At 36.5% G+C, this 19,294-nt stretch overlaps 1 protein-coding gene across 4 annotated transcripts; it reads left to right on the plus strand.

The window, feature by feature from the left end:
* The first annotated feature begins 268 nt into the window (after positions 1–268).
* On the plus strand, positions 269–18,558 carry PJVK (pejvakin). Of its 4 annotated transcripts, none has more exons than XM_035331430.1 (7): positions 269–4,693; positions 5,286–8,551; positions 10,935–11,130; positions 12,904–13,045; positions 13,737–13,854; positions 15,598–15,702; positions 17,800–18,558. In XM_035331430.1, exons 2-7 carry the CDS (start codon positions 8,341–8,343, stop codon positions 18,099–18,101), a joined length of 1,074 nt encoding a protein of 357 aa, XP_035187321.1. In that variant the 5' UTR covers positions 269–4,693; positions 5,286–8,340; the 3' UTR covers positions 18,102–18,558. The 4 variants fall into 4 exon arrangements, with proteins under 4 accessions (XP_035187321.1, XP_035187319.1, XP_035187318.1 ...); XM_035331428.1 differs by having other exon boundaries at positions 269–3,635; positions 4,568–8,551; XM_035331431.1 differs by having other exon boundaries at positions 271–7,826; positions 8,377–8,551.
* Positions 18,559–19,294: the final 736 nt, after the last annotated feature.

Below are 19,294 nucleotides of genomic sequence, written 5' to 3' on the forward strand. Positions count from 1 at the left end.
TCGTGGTATATTTCTCAAGTTGTGTGTGAGAGAGTGGGGGAAATGGGTTTCTGATGTTCTCTAATAGAATTGAAAAAAAAAAAAAAGAGGTGTGGAAATAGAGGGGAAAAAAGTTACTAGACACCCACCTGTTCTGATATCTTGGAAAAAACAACAGTATGTGGGATTTTTCCATTATGTGTTCTTCTCTGTTGTTCAGCCCTTAAATCAATTATATTTTATTTACAAAGAAAGCACAGTAAAAAAAAATGTTTTGGGAGACAAATTAAAGTTTGTGTTTTTTCTTGGCATTATAAAAGAACAAGTGTTCAGCGATCTGGAATGCTGCCTGCCTGGAAGCAACAGCAATGAAGTAAAAATATCTTTTTTCATGAATGGCAATTTTATTTTTTTTTATTATTATTATTTTTGTGTGTGGTTGCAGAATATATGTCTGATGTCATCCAAACAGATGCTCTGAGCGTGGCTGTAGGCCCTGAGCTAATTTTCTGTTAAACAGTTCTTTTAGTGGAATTCAGCTTGGGTTTCACATTTCTGTAGTTTGGACCTGTACTTTGCCTCTCAATGTTTGGCAAAAACAGTCTATTCTTCAGTGACGGTTGATCAGCAAAATTGGTGTGCATAAATAAAGTGGGGAAAGTTACATGTCATTACTTAATTGAAAAACCAACCACCAAACCTTCGGGAAGAGATGAGGGTGCAAGAGGCCTGTGAGGCAGCACTGCTGTTCTGCCTCTCTCTTGACATCTGAAGTAGAAAAACTATTCCTTGAGCATGGGAATCAATTTTATATTTAAATTTAATCGAACCAAGAGACAGATGATACTTCTTAACCACAAACATGTAGGCGCAGTGGTGTGGTGAAGTGAGACAGTGTAGGAAGCTATTGACAGGATTTCATCCTGACTCAGCTAAAGGAGTTGCCCACAGAAAGCTGCTCCCGGTGGCACTGCCGGTACAAAAATCTGTTCTGATGGGATGATGCACAGCATTTTTTGCCTAGCCAACATATCAAGATGCATGGCTCTCCAAGTCCCTATTAGCTTACTAAATATTTAAAATAGTCTAAATGTTAAAATCCACGTGTGCAACTTTGACAGTTCTTGCACCCAAATATGCAAATTTATTTTTTCCCATTAAGTAATCATTACTAAATAAGATTAAAAGACACTAACTTGAAATGTTATTCAAAACTAATAAGGTACAATGGGCTAACTGAGGAAGTACTCTATAATTTATTTAGATTGAGTGGTGAGTCTAATTTTACTCATACATGCAATACATTTAGACTGTGCTTTTTATTTCTGAAAGTTATGTGCAAGTTGTAACTGTTAAGCTAAGTAGTGAAGAGGGAGCCTAAGTTCTGTATCCATATCTGTATCTCAAGTGCTTTTTACTAAGGGTACATTTAACAAGTGTTCAGGGAAAGTTAATACAGGACAGATAGAAGAGTGTTACAGACATGAATCTGACATGAAAACAGTTTTACTTGTGATTGGATTACATTTGTAATCAATGCCTGTTCACGTGGAAATCTTCCAAAGTAAAATCAGACACTTAGTTGCTTTTCTTATTGCTGTCTGTCTGTGTATATGTCTTTCTTCAGCAAAGAAATTAGACTAATTAGTAGCTCAAATTTCACAGCTACCCCAGTTTTCTTGACCAGGTTTTCTGGTCAGTAGGTGGAGGGGAAAAAAAAAAAAAAAAAAAAAAAAAAAAAGCATTTACAAGAGGTTACCCTTTTTCTACTGTAATTGTATAGCAAATTGTGGTAAGAACATTCCAGCTTTTTTATTTTTTAAATGTTAAAATTTAAGGCATGGATTGTCTTTTAAATACATTATTTTTGAGTGCCAAGCATGACACTTAGCTGTCAAAGAAACTGAAGTGATACAGCACAAGGCCACATGCATTCTTCAGTTCTAGTTTAGGAGCTGATTTCACTTAAAGGCTGATCAGCCAGCCCAGTACAACAGTATTAGTCAGCCTGCTTTTTATGTTTGGTGACAAGAATTTTTTATGTGATCTGTCTGTTAATATGTTTAGTATCTGGAAACTGCTCAAGTATATTATTTTAAGTCTATATGCTGGGGAGGGGGGAAGGAAACTAGATGAGGAAGTGTTCTTGTAGCATGAAAAGAAACAACCTAAATAAGACTAGGGATGGTTATGAAAGAGGATGCTGAATTCTTGCATGCCCTACAAACACCTACGTCATTTAATCTGTTTATAGATAGTCTTCATCCAAAGATCTGAGAGTACTTTACAATACCAGTCAGTTCTTGCAGGATCCTACTTGGGAAGTGATGTCTTACCACAGCTGCATACAGGAGGTTTCACAGGCTGAGGTTAATTGCCCAGTGTCGCACAGTGGCCAGTGGCAATGCCAAAAATAAATACAGTTAAGTCTGCTGCTCGGATAAAAATGTAACAAGAAGCAAGGAGCACAATGTCTATGCTGAAGGATGTACGTACTGTATAGAGCTACCTTTACCAGTGCCCATCAGACAGACCAGCATGGACAGTTTGAATTATATCACAATAAACAACTCCTTTTTTTTTGTAGTTTTTCTTCAGACACTATGACACAGCAGCTACAGTTCTGCAGGTGGATGCTCAAGCCCACAATGCTGTCCTCCAACATGGAGATGCCTGATCGCAGATGCTGGCAGAAGGACTGAGCCTGTAAGGCAGCATCCTCTAGGAAAGGCAGTGATAAACCCACAATAAATCACACTGGGGTGTTTGTTGCCAGGAGATCTGTCTTCACTAACCTAATAATACTAGATGATGAAAGTAGCCTCATTACGTGCAGTATTGTTTATATAACAAATGACAGACCATTTCTTTTGTCTGAAATACGTGCCCTCTCCTCATAGTTAATAAGTTTAAATGCAAACATGCTGTCTCAGCAAATCTCTCCCTAGAGTACTACTTTTGCATTTCTTACTAGTAAATGCTTTATAGCTATCACATCCATCTGCCCATTCGAAACATTGCCAATAAAATAATGGCAATTAGAAGCAAATGCTGGTGTATTTTGTACACATCAACCAGCAGTGGTCGTTTAATACTGTGTTACTGCCATATGTATGCTTGAAGCACGGATCAAGTAATCTTCACATCCATAGCCACAAACAAAGCTCTGTGACCTGAAAGGTGAGTCTGTCGAAGAAAAGGTGAAGCTACCACCAGAATGTATGCTCCCTGATCTCTTTTGTGTTCCTTCCTCATCATTAATGTGGCTCTCACGGAAAGGCAGCGAGGTAGTACAAAGGAACTGTCTGTGCAACACATTCCCTTTTCATCAACTCAACAGAAGCTGCTTGTGTAAAGATGAACAGGGAATGATGCCAACCAGAAGCCATAAAGTAGCAAGGTAACTCCACATCTTGCAGCCTTTCATTGGTGTAACACTTACTGTAAAGGTCAGTGTTTAATACATTGATTGCTGGGCAAGTGCTGCACTGTAATACATAACCTCCTGACATGAAATCTGCCTTTTGTATGTACTGTAGGATGGGCTATGAATATGTGTTATCACAGTCTGTTCTGTGACACAGCATACAAGGAGGCTCCAGCAGTTTACCTGAGCTGTCAACCTGAGGAGCATTACAGAAGAAACATTAGTTAAAGTGAGTACGTGTGCGTCTGTCTTCCAAACAGACTGTTAAATGCAACTTAGATTATCCTGATCGCTGACTTAAACAGTACTACTCAGTTAACATTACTGTGACATCAGTGTTTATCTTTGAAGGTGTGTTTATCTGGAGAAATGTGTACTTACTCTCTTGAGTAACTAGAATGAAGTAAGGAGCAGAACAAGAGACAATTACTGTAAAAGCTGTAAGAGATATTTCGCTTCATGGTTATATCAGATAAATACATTTAAATATGACATCTATTTCACTATAGAACAGCCCTAATGATACATTGTAGGTATCTGGTGGAAGAGTGATAGAGCACTGTAGAACTGGACAGTTTCCCACACCTTTTATTTTTTTTTCTTTTCAGATCCTTTCTAATTGGTGAAGAAAATGATCACAAATTTCCCATATACATAAGACATGAAAGTCTATTAAAGTATCTATCTATTGAAGCTTTTCATTATTATTACTATTATTTTTTTCTGGGAACATAGATAGTAGTGGAATATTCAAAAGGATCTGACCCCACAAGTAGAACATACTTTAAATGTGGGGACTTAAAACCGGTCTTCCTATGAGTTGCATCCTTTAATTTCTGAGCTCTCTAATGGTATGGTATATTTATCATGCCGCCTAGAGAAGTTTCCATAATGAACTAATTAAGTTTCAAATACACAGGCAGTAACTTTACCAAACTGAGAGTTTAATAAAGTAAGTCTACACAAAATTTAAATTCTACCATAGCTAATTTAATTGTTCCACTATACTGCATAATTGAAATAGCATTTGTGAACTGATTTAAAGTTTCACTGCATTTGAATTAGATAATAAAGAAATCCAACATGCAGGTATATGCACACTGAAGCCAAGTCTGCTGAAAGGTTTCATCTGGCTTTAATTTGCTGTTCTTCCCACAACAGTCTCTAAATACCACACAGTTTTGGGAGCATCAGTCAGTGTGAAAATCATGCCAAGAGACCCCAGTGTCCTGGCAAACTGCTGGACCAGGAGTTCATCATGACATTGGTGCTGAGCTCCAAAGGGATGTAAGTCACCATATTAAACTGTTTTTGCTTATACAAGAGAATTGCTAGACAAGCACCACTTTGGGAAAAAAGGGGAAAAAAAAGTAATCAACTGATTTGAAAACCGCTTAGAACAGCAAAAGAGTCTGAATTGTGTACTATACTATTTTGACAGCATTCCCATGCGGATGGGAAATCCAAGAGGAACAGCAGGACATGCACTGCAGTCCTATGGACCTGCAGTGTCTGTCTTATTCCCTGCCCCTCGTGTATTTTGCATGCGTTCTGTAGGAACTGTGGCTAGAGCAATTGTCAGCAATGTGGAAAACAAAATTACAGTGTGTTATTTTCCTGTCCAGCACATGAATAAAATGCCTGTATACCAGGCTTTAGATGTTTTTAAATATCTCCTAATAACTGAACTAAGAGTTTTCTGGCAGGCATTGTCAGAATATATGTATATGAGGGTGTAAAAGCATTTGTTGTGACATCTGTATTTGGAGGACAGTATTTTATAGTGCTAACAGCATCTCAGCTTGAATCCAGAAATCTTTGCTCACTCTGGTACTGGTAGTCCCATTTAACAAGGAGAATGTCTCTTTCTTACCTGCAGAATGTCATGCTGCAGATCAAATAAAGGCACTTTAAGAAGCGAGAGAAGAACTGCATACGTAAGAGAAAACTGAGAGACAGCAAAATGAAAGGGGAAAAATGTTAACAGTCTAGCATGCTTGGTCAGACCATGGTGAGTAGAACTGTCAGTCTTCAGCCATCTCTGGGACAAGCATAAACAGAAAGAAAATACAAGGTTGGCCACCTCTGGTGTACAGCAGTTCAGTCCTAACTCTGCTCACAGCATCACAGTTACTACGACGTACAGACTACTTTCTTTGGCATCTAGATAGATTGAAATGCCACCCAGATCATAAAAGAGAAGTGTACCAGTGACTAATAATACCACAATATAAACATGATCTCTCCAAAATATTTGATAGCTACATTGGAATACGTTATGTCACGGCATACCTACAAAGCACAGAAACCAGTATTGCTGGCAGAGTACCCTCCCGTGGTCCCAGGGGGGAGCCCAGCCTTCCCTCTGGGTTTCTCAGTGCTGGTGGTGGACACTAAGACACCTTTTCCTCACCTGTTGAGCTCTGTCGAGGTGACAAACTCCCTGTCTCCTATCCTCTGTTGCTTTAGTGTCCCCTTCTCCTCACACGAGGCTCATCGCCTCTCTGCCAAGAGTCTGTGGCAGCTTCAAGCACATCCAGGCTGCTGAACGCCCCCTCCAGCTCCATTCTAATTACTAGATTCTACCTAGTTATTTAAATGAATTTAACTTTTAAATTGGCTTACAAATATGGGTGTAGTATAAAATGATGCATATATGGAATAAGTCCCGTAAGATGTTTTTTTTGTTAGCTTCTGAAATATAACAGGATCTATATTGCTGAGACCCTTGCTTTTTAGGGAAATACTCATGCCATCTGCTGGGAAGTTATGGGATTCTGCAAGTAATTTTTCAGTAGCATTTTTTCCTTTTTTTTTTTTTTTTTTTTTTTAAGTGTTAAATTCTTGCACTTTTTTTTTGGTAAAGATCTTTGGGTAAATGTAATATAACTCAAAGGCACTTATGTCAGGAGGTCTGACAACTGATAGCACCTTTTTGTATGCTAAGAAAGTATGAAACAATTTTCTGGCATAATTTGGTACTGTTTATGTGAGCTTAACTCTTTCAAGGCATACACCATCTGAGTTTAATTTAGTTTTCACTTGGATGTGCAAAATTAATAAATGTTTTCTGAAATGGCAAAGTTAACATAGTTGCACTCCAGTTCTCTGACTTGTAGCATGAGAATAACAAGCAGCTGCTGTGGCATTTCTGGTGGACATTCTGGGTGTTGGAGTAACATGAGTACCACATAAACATATCCAATGAAACCACTAGTTACAGAACTAGTGCTAGGATCAGAATGAGTATGGTCTTTTACTAAAAAGATGTTGAATGAACAGAGGCAGCAGAGCTTAATAGCCCGTAGAAAAAATAGTCTCCTGTCAAACAGTTATTATAAGACATAATGAGATTAATCAAAATCATAATCAATTTTAATTTAAGTATTTTGTTAGCATTTCCTTCTCTTTATAGCTTTTTGAAGTTTTGTTGATTTGTTTTGATTGAGTAAATATGTACGTTTTTTTTGTTGTTGTTAGTGCGGTGTAATGTGAATGACAGTCAGACTGAGCTGCAGCATTTCACATGAGTTCAGTTCAAAGTCTATACAGCCAGCTTCGATTTTTCAGCACCCTCTAGAGTAAGAAGGAAGCTGTGACAGCCTTTGCCTCCATCTCAGGCAGCTGAGGAACTCTATTTTCCCTTTGTGTTGGAGTTCCTGATACTCTAACCATTTAAAAAATAATTATGAAAGTATTGGAAAGAACAAATATTTAAATGTTTTATATTATTAAATAAATGATATTATTATTAGAACAGTCTTAAAAATGCTTTCACATGGAAATTGTACTTCGGGAAAAAAAGCCAACCAAATAAAACTTTTCACCCAGCACCAAGTGATAATATTCATATCAAAGTGTAACTTCACAGGGCTGTGACTGATATTTTATCTTCTGTAACTGCAGAAGGAGTACCAAAAAGAAGTGCTAGAAGTAAGAAGTTCAAGTCCCTGCCAGCTAGACCATCATCAGTACGTGGGGACGTGTCAGTTCCTGCAGCATCCACCACAGTGATGCCTAATGACCCTCTTTCTTCCCTTTACAATTTATCTTTTTGACGAGTGTTTTTCCTCTAGGATCCTTGAGCTGCTCCTTAATATCAATAATCTCACTTCTGTCTATAATTTTACATTAATTATTTTCCACAAGTACACTCTATAAGCTTTCTGAGAGCTCTTACTGAAAATTTGGAAATTTCAAATTCAGAGCCAAATATATGCAGCTGGTCTGTCTCAAAACCAGCCCTGTGTTCCATGGGATGAGAGTAGCATGCACTGAGAGCCCACCGCTGCCTTCCAGCAATTTCCAGCCTTTGCTTGGCCTCTGTGCTTCCACAGAGCCCCGTGCCACTGACTCCCTTGCTGAGCTTGAGCAGGTTCTGTTGTGCAGCTGCTGCTGAAAGGAAACACCACCTCAGCAGGTCTGTTTGCTTCCACAGATGTGTAATTGAGGCACTCTCCCTGATGCTGGTGGCAAAACATGCTAGGATTTGGCTTCAGCAAGGATGCAAAAACAGCAATGCATCAATAACTCCTGTCAGGAAGCTAAGGACTGCAGAAGTTGCTGTCTTCTCATTCTAAGACTTTAATTTTGGTTTCCAAACAGTGGTGTTAAACTGCAGAGGAAAGGACAAGCATTTCCCTATCAGTTTACGTTGGTAATTCATTATTCATGATGCAGAACTAGAGAGCTTAGCTGAAGGTCTTTGGGATAGGTTTTCAGCAACACATCTAGAAGCTGGATAGTTAATATGCTTTCAAGTCTTTCCAAGTAAAATATAATCTGCTTAAAAAAAAAAAAAAAAAGTTTGCCTTTTTTTTAAAATATTAATTTGTTTCAAAGAACATTGTAAAGAGAAACTGAAGATGGGTTTGAGGTCTGGAAGTTACACTTGATGCAGAGGGTTTTATTATTACCATCGCTAATGTTGTAATATGTTTGCTGCTGCAACCAAAAACTTTGTTAAACAGGTTGGTGATGGAGGAAGGCTAGTTCCAGTGCCCAGTCTCAGTGAAGCTGATAAATACCAGCCTCTGAGCCTTGTGATTAAGAAAAGAAAGTGTTTGCTTTCAAAAAAATCTAAATTTGCATCAACACCTTTCACATTAAAAGACATTCTTCAAGGGGAGAAAGAAATTTCTGCAGGTAAGTTTTCTATCTTTCTTGAAAGAAAAATAATGCATGCTTTCCCATAAATACAGACCAGTAGTTACAGCTTAGTCTGTACTGGTAGTATGATGGTTCTTTAGTATATGTGTAATATAATATATCTTGCTTTGTCATATAATAAATATTTAGGAAAAAAATGTAAGTTAGACTGGTTAAAAAAAAAAACAAACATAAAAAAACAACTGGAAGAAGTATAAAAAAGTCAGTTATATTTTAAAACCTTGATAGGAACTAATACACAACATATTTAGTTAACCTTTGTGTTTTTTTTCCAAATCACAAATTCCTGAAAGATGTATTGATGCATATTTATGCATGCATGTATGATTAATTGCTACTTAATATTTGTTTTTATTTTGCACCTTTCTCTATATTCCCACTTTTAAATACGTAGCAATTAACTCAGTTTGGTATGTTTCATGCTTGTGATCTCATGTTTTGAACTAAGCTCTGCATAGGCAGAAACATTTGACAGCAGATATCTGACTGAAGTAATAGGATTTCTTTTTTTTTTTCTATGTTTGTAATCTTTTTCACTTATCTAAAGAGCTAACACTATTTAAACTGCTTCTGCTATGCAATGTCAGAAAGTTTGGAGAAGATCCTATGAGAATTAGCAGGTGCAAAATTGAATTATATTTTCTTGTACCTTCCTTTGAAAAGTCTGCAATTTATAACAGCATATGTTTTCTCAAAACAGTTTAATCACTTTGTTTTATTTTTTTAAATGCATTTAAAAAAATGTATTAATTACACAACAAATGCATTAACTAGAAACTCTAAGACAAACCAGTATGTGCACAGGAAGACAGAAATGCCACCTGACTCCAGAAAGAGGTGATTTCAGGATGAAAGCAATATGAAACAAAATTGGAATCCTACCAATCCTATTAGTCTTGCATTCAGGACAAGTCAGCTGAAAAAGTTGAAAAATCTCTTTTAAGAAGTCAGAGGAAAAATCTGAGTCAAAATCTCATTAAAAATCTCACAAAACCTTTATAGTCTTTTCTGTAAAGGTTAGATTTCATGTGCAGAAGGTTTTGTCCTTTAGTGTAAGCAAAGACATTTCTAATTGAAATTCCTTTCTTTCTTTTTCTTTTTTTTTTAAAAAAAACATTTGCAATCTTTTTAATGTTATGAAAAAATATGTGAACTTTTTTATTGCTGTTAAAAATAAAGACAAACAGGATTAATACTGGGTGACTTTCAAGTGTCACTTTATTCTAAAAGCTTCAAAGAATAAGACAAAAAGTAATAAAACCTGGTTTCTTCAATGTAGTTGGATGCCTAATTCCCTGATTTACCTGCTCTGTTCGTATTAAATTTGCAACCAATATGTTCTGTATATTTTTGTGTTAGTGTAATGGTATTTAAGGTTATAAAGAAACTGTTATAAAAATGCTTTGGAATCCGCCCTTCTATTGTACAATAGAGCAAGATTTTTTTTTTTTGAGTAAGTCAGAATTAATCTGTTTTCCTTCAGATTAAATTGACACTCTCTAGAATGACTAGGGACACACTGAAAGTGTGGCAAAACATTCTGATTGTGACCTATCAGGGGAAAAAGGCAAAGCTAATGTTACTGGAGACCTGCACTTTATACATGTATTGCAAAAATGAAAAACAATGTAAGGTTTCAGAATTTCCTAACATTGTTTTACAAGTGAAATATGTAAATGGAACTTTAAAAAACATTTAGTTCTTCAAAAAAAAAATAGAAAGAAATGGAAAAATTACCTGTGTATTCTATACACAGGTAATGTATATATATATTACTGTATAGTAATTCTTCACAATGAATTGTTATGTACCAGAGCTGCACTGCAGTTACTAGTAAATGGACATGACATGTATCAGCCATGTTGGCTTTCTCTTTATTCCTAGTTTTCATATTCTGTGCAGTCTTCACTAAATCATTTTGTTTGTGTTTCAGAGTAATGTGTTTCATTAAACCCAGAACATGCTGCATATCTGTTTGTTCTATATCTCCTGATATAGGAAAATAACACTAAGCACAGAAATGCAGAAATATTCTTAATCATCATTTCATTCTTAAGATATATCCCATGTGGGACTATGGGCAAACCTGCCAGTGAGAGGCATAGAAATCCCTCAGACCCCCCATACTCTCTTTCTGTTAATCATCAGTAGTAGCACTGATAAATAAGCACATAATGGAGCTGTGAATTTTATATCAAAATGGTTAAGTACAGTAGGAACAATACACTTTATTCTCTTCTTTACATTTATTCTATACAAACTTAAAATAATTAAAGTGTCCAGTTACAAGCATATAACATTATGTAAAAGTACTATGTTCAGATCTTCCATCACACAATGTTTATCTTCTTTTACTCAGGTGTCTCATCTTACCAGTTGCTCAATTATGAAGACAAATCGGATGTTACGCTCAATGGTAGAAGAGGAAATCAGATAATGAATGATGTTGGTTTTGATGTTGCTGGATCAGATTCTGTTGCCTTTAAAGCTTCATTTGGCATAGTGACCAAACATGAGGTTGAAGTACCGACATTACTTAAAGAACTCACTACAAGGTTATATTATATATATATATATATTTTTTTTTCTAGTTCCATAGTTATATTCCATACAGTTAGGTTGAATCTCTGAACAAAATCTATTAATAAAAAAGGTTTAGGTTTTGGTTATTTTTAGGCAATAAATAGCAGTCACCTTCAGATATTTTCCAGGTTTCTCGTATGACTAACAAGTCTCAGATTAAATCACTGCAATTACAGAATCACAGAATCACAGAATCACAGAATTTCTAGGTTGGAAGAGACCTCAAGATCATTGAGTCCAACCTCTAACCTAACACTAACAGTCCCCACTAAACCATATCCCTAAGCTCTACATCTAAACATCTTTTGAAGACTTCCAGGGATGGTGACTCCACCACCTCCCTGGGCAGCCTGTTCCAATGCCTCACAACCCTTTCAGTAAAGAAGCTCTTCCTAACATCTAACCTAAAACTCCCCTGGCGCAACTTTAGCCCATTCCCCCTCGTCCTGTCACCAGGCACGTGGGAGAACAGGCCAACCCCCACCTCTCTACAGCCTCCTTTAAGGTATCTGTAGAGAGCGATAAGGTCGCCCCTGAGCCTCCTCTTCTCCAGGCTGAACAAGCCCAGCTCCTTCAGCCGCTCCTCGTAGGACTTGTTCTCCAGGCCCCTCACCAGCTTCGTCGCCCTTCTTTGGACCCGCTCAAGCACCTCGATGTCCTTCTTGTAGCGAGGGGCCCAAAACTGAACACAGTACTCGAGGTGCGGCCTCACCAGAGCCGAGTACAGGGGGACGATCACCTCCCTAGCCCTGCTGGTCACACTATTTCTGATACAAGCCAGGATGCCGTTGGCCTTCTTGGCCACCTGAGCACACTGCTGGCTCATATTCAGCCGACTGTCCACTATCACTCCCAGGTCCTTCTCCGCCTGGCAGCTCTCCAACCACTCATCTCCCAGCCTGTAGCTCTGCTTGGGGTTATTACGCCCCAGGTGCAGGACCCGGCACTTGGCCTTGTTAAACTTCATGCAGTTGACCTCAGCCCATCAGTGCAGCCTATCCAGATCCTCCTGCAGAGCCTTCCTACCCTCGAGCAGATCGACACACGCACCTAACTTGGTGTCATCTGCAAACTTACTGAGGGTGCACTCAATGCCCTCGTCCAGATCATTGATGAAGATGTTAAAGAGGACCGGCCCCACATGACACATGACCTCCAGTATAACAGAGGCTATAGAATTTATCTGAATTAATTCTTATTTGAATCACAGTGCATCTTCCAAGAAAAAAAAAGAAAAAAAATCTAGGGAGGATGAGTCCATCAAAGATCCTATGTATTAAATTTCCTACTGTGCAAATTTGAAATTTACTTCAAATAACATTAGGAAGAAGAGATCCTCATTTGCTGATAAAAACAAACAAACAACAACAACAAAAACCATTTGATGTTATATGCCTGTAGAGATTCTCCTAGAAATGCACTTGTTTGATGATCATTTCATGTTCGTACTTCATAGAGTATTTTGCAGTTATAGTTCATACACATCAGCTAGTTTTTAATCCATTAAAACTGTATGCCAGCTTCTATAGTTATAATTTTAGGTTTATAACCAAAACTTTCCACAATTATAAGCTTTATGGAAGCCCAAAGGTAGAGCATTAAAGCTATTACTTTTACTTATAAAATTCATAACTGTATTACTAATATACAAGATATATATAATGTACAAGTTATTGATTATACAAGAAGCTTTGCAAATTACCAGTACTCTCTGAATGTCCTGCTTGTCTCCCTCTTGATTTTAGAAAAATAAACTTTGATCACTGTCTAGTACATCAATCAAGAAAAAGTAGGATGGAGATTTTGTGCGTGGTCATGGAAAGTATTAGGACTACAAGGCAGTGCTCATTAACTGTCCATACTGGAATGCGTGGAGAAACAATGAGGGTAAATATGTTTGAGGATAAATAAAGTCCTATAACTCAAATGAACAGGCAAACAATAAGCTCATTTTTATAGATTTTATGGCTGGATTTAATTGCATTTTTACAGACGTAAGCTCAGAAAAATTCTAAAGTGAATCGATGTTATTGCACCGATGTAAAACTGAATGAGAACTTCTTTATTCATATTGTTTATGTGAGTGAGCTAAGGAAAATGCATAAAAGGATGGCTAGACAATGAGCCATTGCTTTGTGTGAAGTCTCAGCAAAAATGTGAAAATTCCTCCTTTTGAAACTCTGATAATCATATAACATACCTATTATTACTATATACATCTTCTATAATTCATTATGACTTCAGGTTGTTATTTCAAGGATTGGTGTCTTACTCCCTGTCCTATTTCTCCCTCTCCCTCTCTGTCATCAATATGTTTGAATAATTGAAACTTCGAATCTTCTGAGGTTTGCCCATTGCTAGCATTTATAACATTCACATATTTTTTGGTGACTGACACAAGTTAAATTACTGTCTCTGTATAAATGCAACACTGATAGTGTAAAATTCTTTATTGATTAAATTTGATCTTCAGTTTCAGAGCTTCCTCCTGGTATTATAGTTCTCAATATATACAATTAGGATGCTGTTTTGCTATTTATTTATTTATTTATTCTCTTTATGATTTTCTAAATTCTAGTTTCACATTATTGAAGACCAAAATTATAAAGGACGGGACAAAGCCATTGTTTTTCCTGCGCATACAACAATTGCTTTTAGTGTATTTGAGCTTTATATTCATTTGGATGGTAATTTTGGTAAGTCATGTGCATTATTGTCATTATTGTAATTTTGTAAAGTGGTTTCAGTTTTTTAAGCAGTTTTCTTGCTCTTCATTTACATAAGCCTCAATCTCATAAATTGGGTATGCCTTAATTTTATGAACCTAAGTAGTCTGAATTTCTGAGGAAAATGATTATTATTGAAAAGATAAACAGTGCAGTTTTTGTTTTTGTTTTTTTCACATCCCACATGTTCCATTTGCAAGGAACAAAAAAAATCATTTATTTATATTTTGAGACTTTTACAACCATCTGAACACTTGCATAAAGTGGGAAAGTAAAAAGACCTAAGTAAAGAAGAAAGTGTGCAGAACTTTTAAGCAAAGCTAAGAATTTTTGTTGTTGTGGCTGTAATTTCAGTCTGATATATCATTACACATATGGCTATCGGAAGATATTTACAAAGAAATAATCAGAATTACTGAAAACAAATATGGAAAACATTATGCAGCTCCTGTAAGTTTGTCTCCTTTTGGAGAAAGGATAAAGTTTATGTGTTTACATTACTTACACTAACTAATGTGTAGCCTGTAATGTTATTGGTGGTGTTTGCAATAAAGCAGAAATTCTATTTTAGGATTTGATCTAGAACTTGGTAAAACCAAATAATGTTAGCTTGTGTTTCAACCACCAAATTTACACATACTTAAATACAGGGACCTCTGTGAGAGTCACTAAATTGTTTCAGGAATTGCTTGACTCAAATTATCATTGTGACCTTTTTAAAATAGCAAGACAAAAGATGAGGGAAGTATTCTGTACCTCTGCAGGTACCTCTGCAGATCTCTACAGCAGTACCAGTTTTAGAAGTTGCAAATAGCTATGTATTCTTTGGCATATGCAGTATTCCAATTCTATGACAGAAACTCTGTGTTTTAAAGCACCTTTTTACTGAGCAGTGAAGGAACTTTACTGTAAAAATGTTAAATACACTCCCAATCAGGCTTAATTGCTGGATTAAAAGTAGAAGAGATAATACAGTACTGTAGTTCTTTATATTCAGTTCCATAAAGCTCAACATTAACTTCAAATTCTGAAGTGCTTTAATTTTATTACCTGTATGTAGTGGTAGGTACATGCACAAAAATAATGTTTTAGCTAAGTCATTGAAATCATCAATGATATCTGTCTAACTCAATTAAAAATAATTATTAGTTGAAGTCCTGCTTTTTCAGTTTCTTGCAATTGATTATCCATATATTTTGCTTCCAAGTTTTTCTTTCAAGTTATGGATAGAAACTAAGGTGATACTTATTTTTATTTCAAACAAATAACTTTTGGCAGTTGAATTGCCATTGGAAGAGAAGACTATAGATCTTGCATCCTTGCGTATAAGTTCTTATTTTTAGTTTCAAATGAGTCTACAGAGATTATTGAGATAATTCTCCTTAGAAGTGGGAGTCCATCAATATGATTTAAGGAATTAACCTTTAATGTGGGCAGGAATTGCATTAAAAAAAAATTCTATAAACAAGCTGATGTGTATTGGAAGTCATGGACGTTTAAAAATTCCTATTGAATGTGTCATTTGATTCTATGTGTTACTGCTGCGTGCAGACTTGTATTAGTGGCACTAGCCTTTACAATTTTTAGCAAAGCTGAGTTTAATCACTGCTAGCTTCATCAACCTATTATAGATTAGAAAAGCATATTAAATTGTGTTGAGCAGCTATTGCTTTTATTGTTGCATTCTTCTAAAAGATGGTTTCATTTTTACAGAACTATGTGTGACTCCAATTTCAAAAGGAGGATTTGAAAAAGAGAAATCCAGATCATCTTCAATGAACAAATTAAGGATGTTAAAGAGTAATCTCTTTCATCGAAGTATGGCTTTTGATATTTATACACAAATGTCTTAGTTAATGCATGAAGAGTAGATATTTGTTTCTTTAGTTTGTGTGCAAGATGAACATTTAAATGAGAAAATTTCAGTATAAAATGTACTTCAATTTCTTATGTACTGATTGTCAAGGTATGACAGAATCTTTTTCACAATAACAAATTTATTGTTACTGGGGGACGACCTACTGGAGAGGAGCTCTGAGGATAAGGACCTGGGGGTCCTGGTGGATGACAGGTTGACCATGAGCCAACCGTGTGCCCTCGTGGCCAAGAGGACCAATAGAATCCTGGCGTGCATTAAAAGGAGCGTGGCCAGCAGGTTAAGGGAGGTGATCCTCAACCCCTGCTCTGCCCTGGTCAGGCCTCACCTGGAGTACTGTGTCCAGTTCTGGGCTCCCTGATTCAAAAAAGACTGGGAACTCCTGGAAAGAGTCCAGTGGAAGACCACAAAGATGATACAGGGCCTGGAGTATCTTCCCTATGAAGAAAGGCTGAGAGACCTGGGTCTGTTCAGCCTGGAGAAGAGAAGACTGAGAGGGGATCTCATCAATGTGTATAAATACCTGAGGTGTGGGAGACAGAAGGATGTAGCCAACCTCTTCTCAGTGGTTTGTGGGGATAGGACAAGGGGCAATGGCCACAAGATAGAGCACAGGATGTTACACACCAACATGCAAAAGAACTTCTTCACAGTGAGGGTGATGGAGTGATGGAGCACTGGAACAGGTTGCCCAGGGAGGTTGTGGAGTCTCCTTCTCTGGAGATATTCAAGGCCTGTCTGGACGCCTACCTGGGCAGCCTGCTCTGAGGAACCTGCTTTGGCAGGCGAGTTGGACCCGATGATCTTTCGAGGTCCCTTCCAACCCCTACAATTCTGTGATTCTGTGAAAACTAATTATCTTAAAATATATGATAGTCCATGGCTGATGATAAAGTGGTATTGAGTAATTATACAACTAATCAGTTAATACTAAGCTTATTTCATATGTTTGCAATTTACATAGAGCATTATACAAGTCATAATCTATAAATAATATTTCAGGACATACTTTTTATGACTTAGTTTGAGTATCAAACAATATTAATTTAAATATTAGAATGTACTCTTTAGGCTAGATCTTCACATAGCAGGGATATGGGCATGATAGCATCATAGTTCTCTTTCTCATTCTGATACGAACACAACATCCAACAACGCTAAGTGTCACTTTATGTAGCTATGTCTTCGTTGGGATATCTCTGACTCTATATTACTCAAATCTGGGGATTTGTTCTAGTGAATGTAAAACAGTATTATTATTTTTTTTTAAGATTTCTTAGTCTAATTCTTGTGGAAGGCTGCAAATCTGAAAGTGAAGATAAACCTTAAGAATCAAAAGCATCCTTCTAAAGGCTGCTTTGTCCATGTGTCCTTGCTCCACTGTATCCCTTGATCAAAGGACATTTATGGACCATGCCTTCGGTTATGCTCCAGTATTATGCTAAGGGAACAAATCGTCTGTGGGTATGCTATATATTGCTACTTCTGGCTGTTAAAAAGTTTCTCATCCAATCTAAACTAATCAGTCCATGAAGAAAGAGGAGAAAAGCAGGTCAGTCTGAGAGTGACTTCTCCCTGGGGTGTTTGGATGCTCAGAAGTCTTCTAGGAGGGCAGCACAGAGTCCTCCAAATTTTCTAAATCTTTTAAGCAATGATTTTTTTTTTATTTAAATAAACAGAATTAACAATTTTTAGAAAACAAAATTAGAAAAACTAAAATGAAAATGTTTAAACAGAAAAGTACACAGCTGCGATTTGGCGATTTGTGATTGATTAGGTGCCTTTCTAAAAAAAATATTACAATTATACTATACAGGTCATTTTTAAAAATAATTCCAGCTTCTGCCAATGTCTTTTGTGAAAATAAAGGAAAATTTTCATCATGCAGGGCTTTTGATGAGAAGTCATCTATGGTGTGACATGTTTAGAATGGTTTCATGAATCAGTTGTCATTTCCATTAGTAGATTTACAGATTGTTTTGTGAACAGTTCATAATACAATGACAAATCATTGCTCTTTTGTGCGCCTTCTTTTTCAGATAAAAGAGTAGTGGATACTATCGCTAACTCTGATGTTTACTTGGAGGACCTTTTTACAGACTATTATGAAAAAGCTGCAAGCCTGACCAATCTCTCTACAAGCTATCTCAGAGAAGGGGCTCATATCCGGATTAATTTACTTCATAATAACATCCCAAAAGGTCCCTGCGTCCTTTGTGGAATGGGAAGTTCTAAAAGAGAGACAGTCTATGGATGCCTAGAGTGTTCTTTTAATGGACAAAAGTATGTACGACTGCATGCTGTGCCCTGTTTCGACCTCTGGCATAAGAGAGTAAAGTAACTGATATGGTAAGTGCCTATTGCAGACATGGGCATAAATAACTGTGCCACAAACTTTTCAGAATTAGTAAATGTGACTCATTTTGTTTAAATGCAAAATAGTGAAAGTGCAAAACTTTTTATAACACTATTATTTTCAAATGATTTGCTTCACAATGATCTTAATTACTTGAAAATGTCCTAATGCATTCCCTGACATTTTGCTTTTCTTTTTCTAGTACCTTCTCGTTGTATTATCATAATTAAAAATGTACTTTTAAACTGTATTTTCATAATGTCAAAATATATGCTAGAACCTACCTATAAATAAGTTGTTTACATAAATTTGTTGTTAAACCCCAAAATGTTGACTTTATCTACACCGACATAGAATGGTAAAATGAGAGTATTTGTTAATAATTTAGTGTTCTCATGAATGTTTAATTGAAGTATCAGATTAAAAAACATGCTAAAGCTTAGCTCCGTCTAATGTTTCATTCACAAAAGGGAACTAAAACTGGGGATGGGAGTTTCATATTAAGAGTGTCTTTACTAGTAAGTACCAGCCAGTCTACCTATTTTGTTTTTTAGGTCATAGCTGCTCATGACTTCCATACCATATATGTGTTCAGAAAAAAAGTGTTTAGCAGGAAATGTTTATGAAAGTTACAAAGATAACAGACCTAAATCCTTCCAACTAGACTTCTGGCTGAAGGTCTTCCATCTATAGACCTCAACTATGAGAAATTAAGTTTGTGATGTTAAGAATATATACTCCATGGGACACTAGAGAATAGCACCCAATACAGAGATTGGGAGTGCTGTTGAGTGTACTGTTCAAATCTTCCCCATGCTATGTTAAAAGAGAAAGACAATTAATTTTTTTTGGTATGTTTTATAATGGTTTTAAGATAAGTCATATATAGAAATCTTTTTGCCCAAGCTGCCATTTTCACTGTGTACATCTCCTTATTTCATGTTGAAATAAATGACCATCATTTCTCTCACTAGAAAGGTACATTACGCAAGTGTTGTGATGGCATCTACATACTCAGAACAGCTCATTAAGCAGAAGTACTGCGTATTAACTATCAGTGTTACTTTGCATTTTTCCAAAGTGAGGGAAAACAGATTCATGCCCAGATAATTACCTTATATAGAATATCTCCTATCATCTTCCACCTTATTCAAATAAAATATGATATTGTAGATTTT

The sequence above is a fragment of the Oxyura jamaicensis genome, chromosome 7, assembly GCF_011077185.1.
Source record: "Oxyura jamaicensis isolate SHBP4307 breed ruddy duck chromosome 7, BPBGC_Ojam_1.0, whole genome shotgun sequence".
NCBI lineage: Eukaryota > Metazoa > Chordata > Aves > Anseriformes > Anatidae > Oxyura > Oxyura jamaicensis.

Excerpts from the sequence above, each read along its gene's own strand:
- PJVK (XM_035331427.1), top strand. The coding sequence starts at position 8,341 with ATGTTTGCTGCTGCAACCAAAAACTTTGTTAAACAGGTTGGTGATGGA. Across the intron at positions 11,131-12,903 it reads CTTAAAGAACTCACTACAAG|AAAAATAAACTTTGATCACT; the intron begins GTTATATTATAT and ends TCTTGATTTTAG. Across the intron at positions 15,703-17,799 it reads GAGTAATCTCTTTCATCGAA|ATAAAAGAGTAGTGGATACT; the intron begins GTATGGCTTTTG and ends CTTCTTTTTCAG.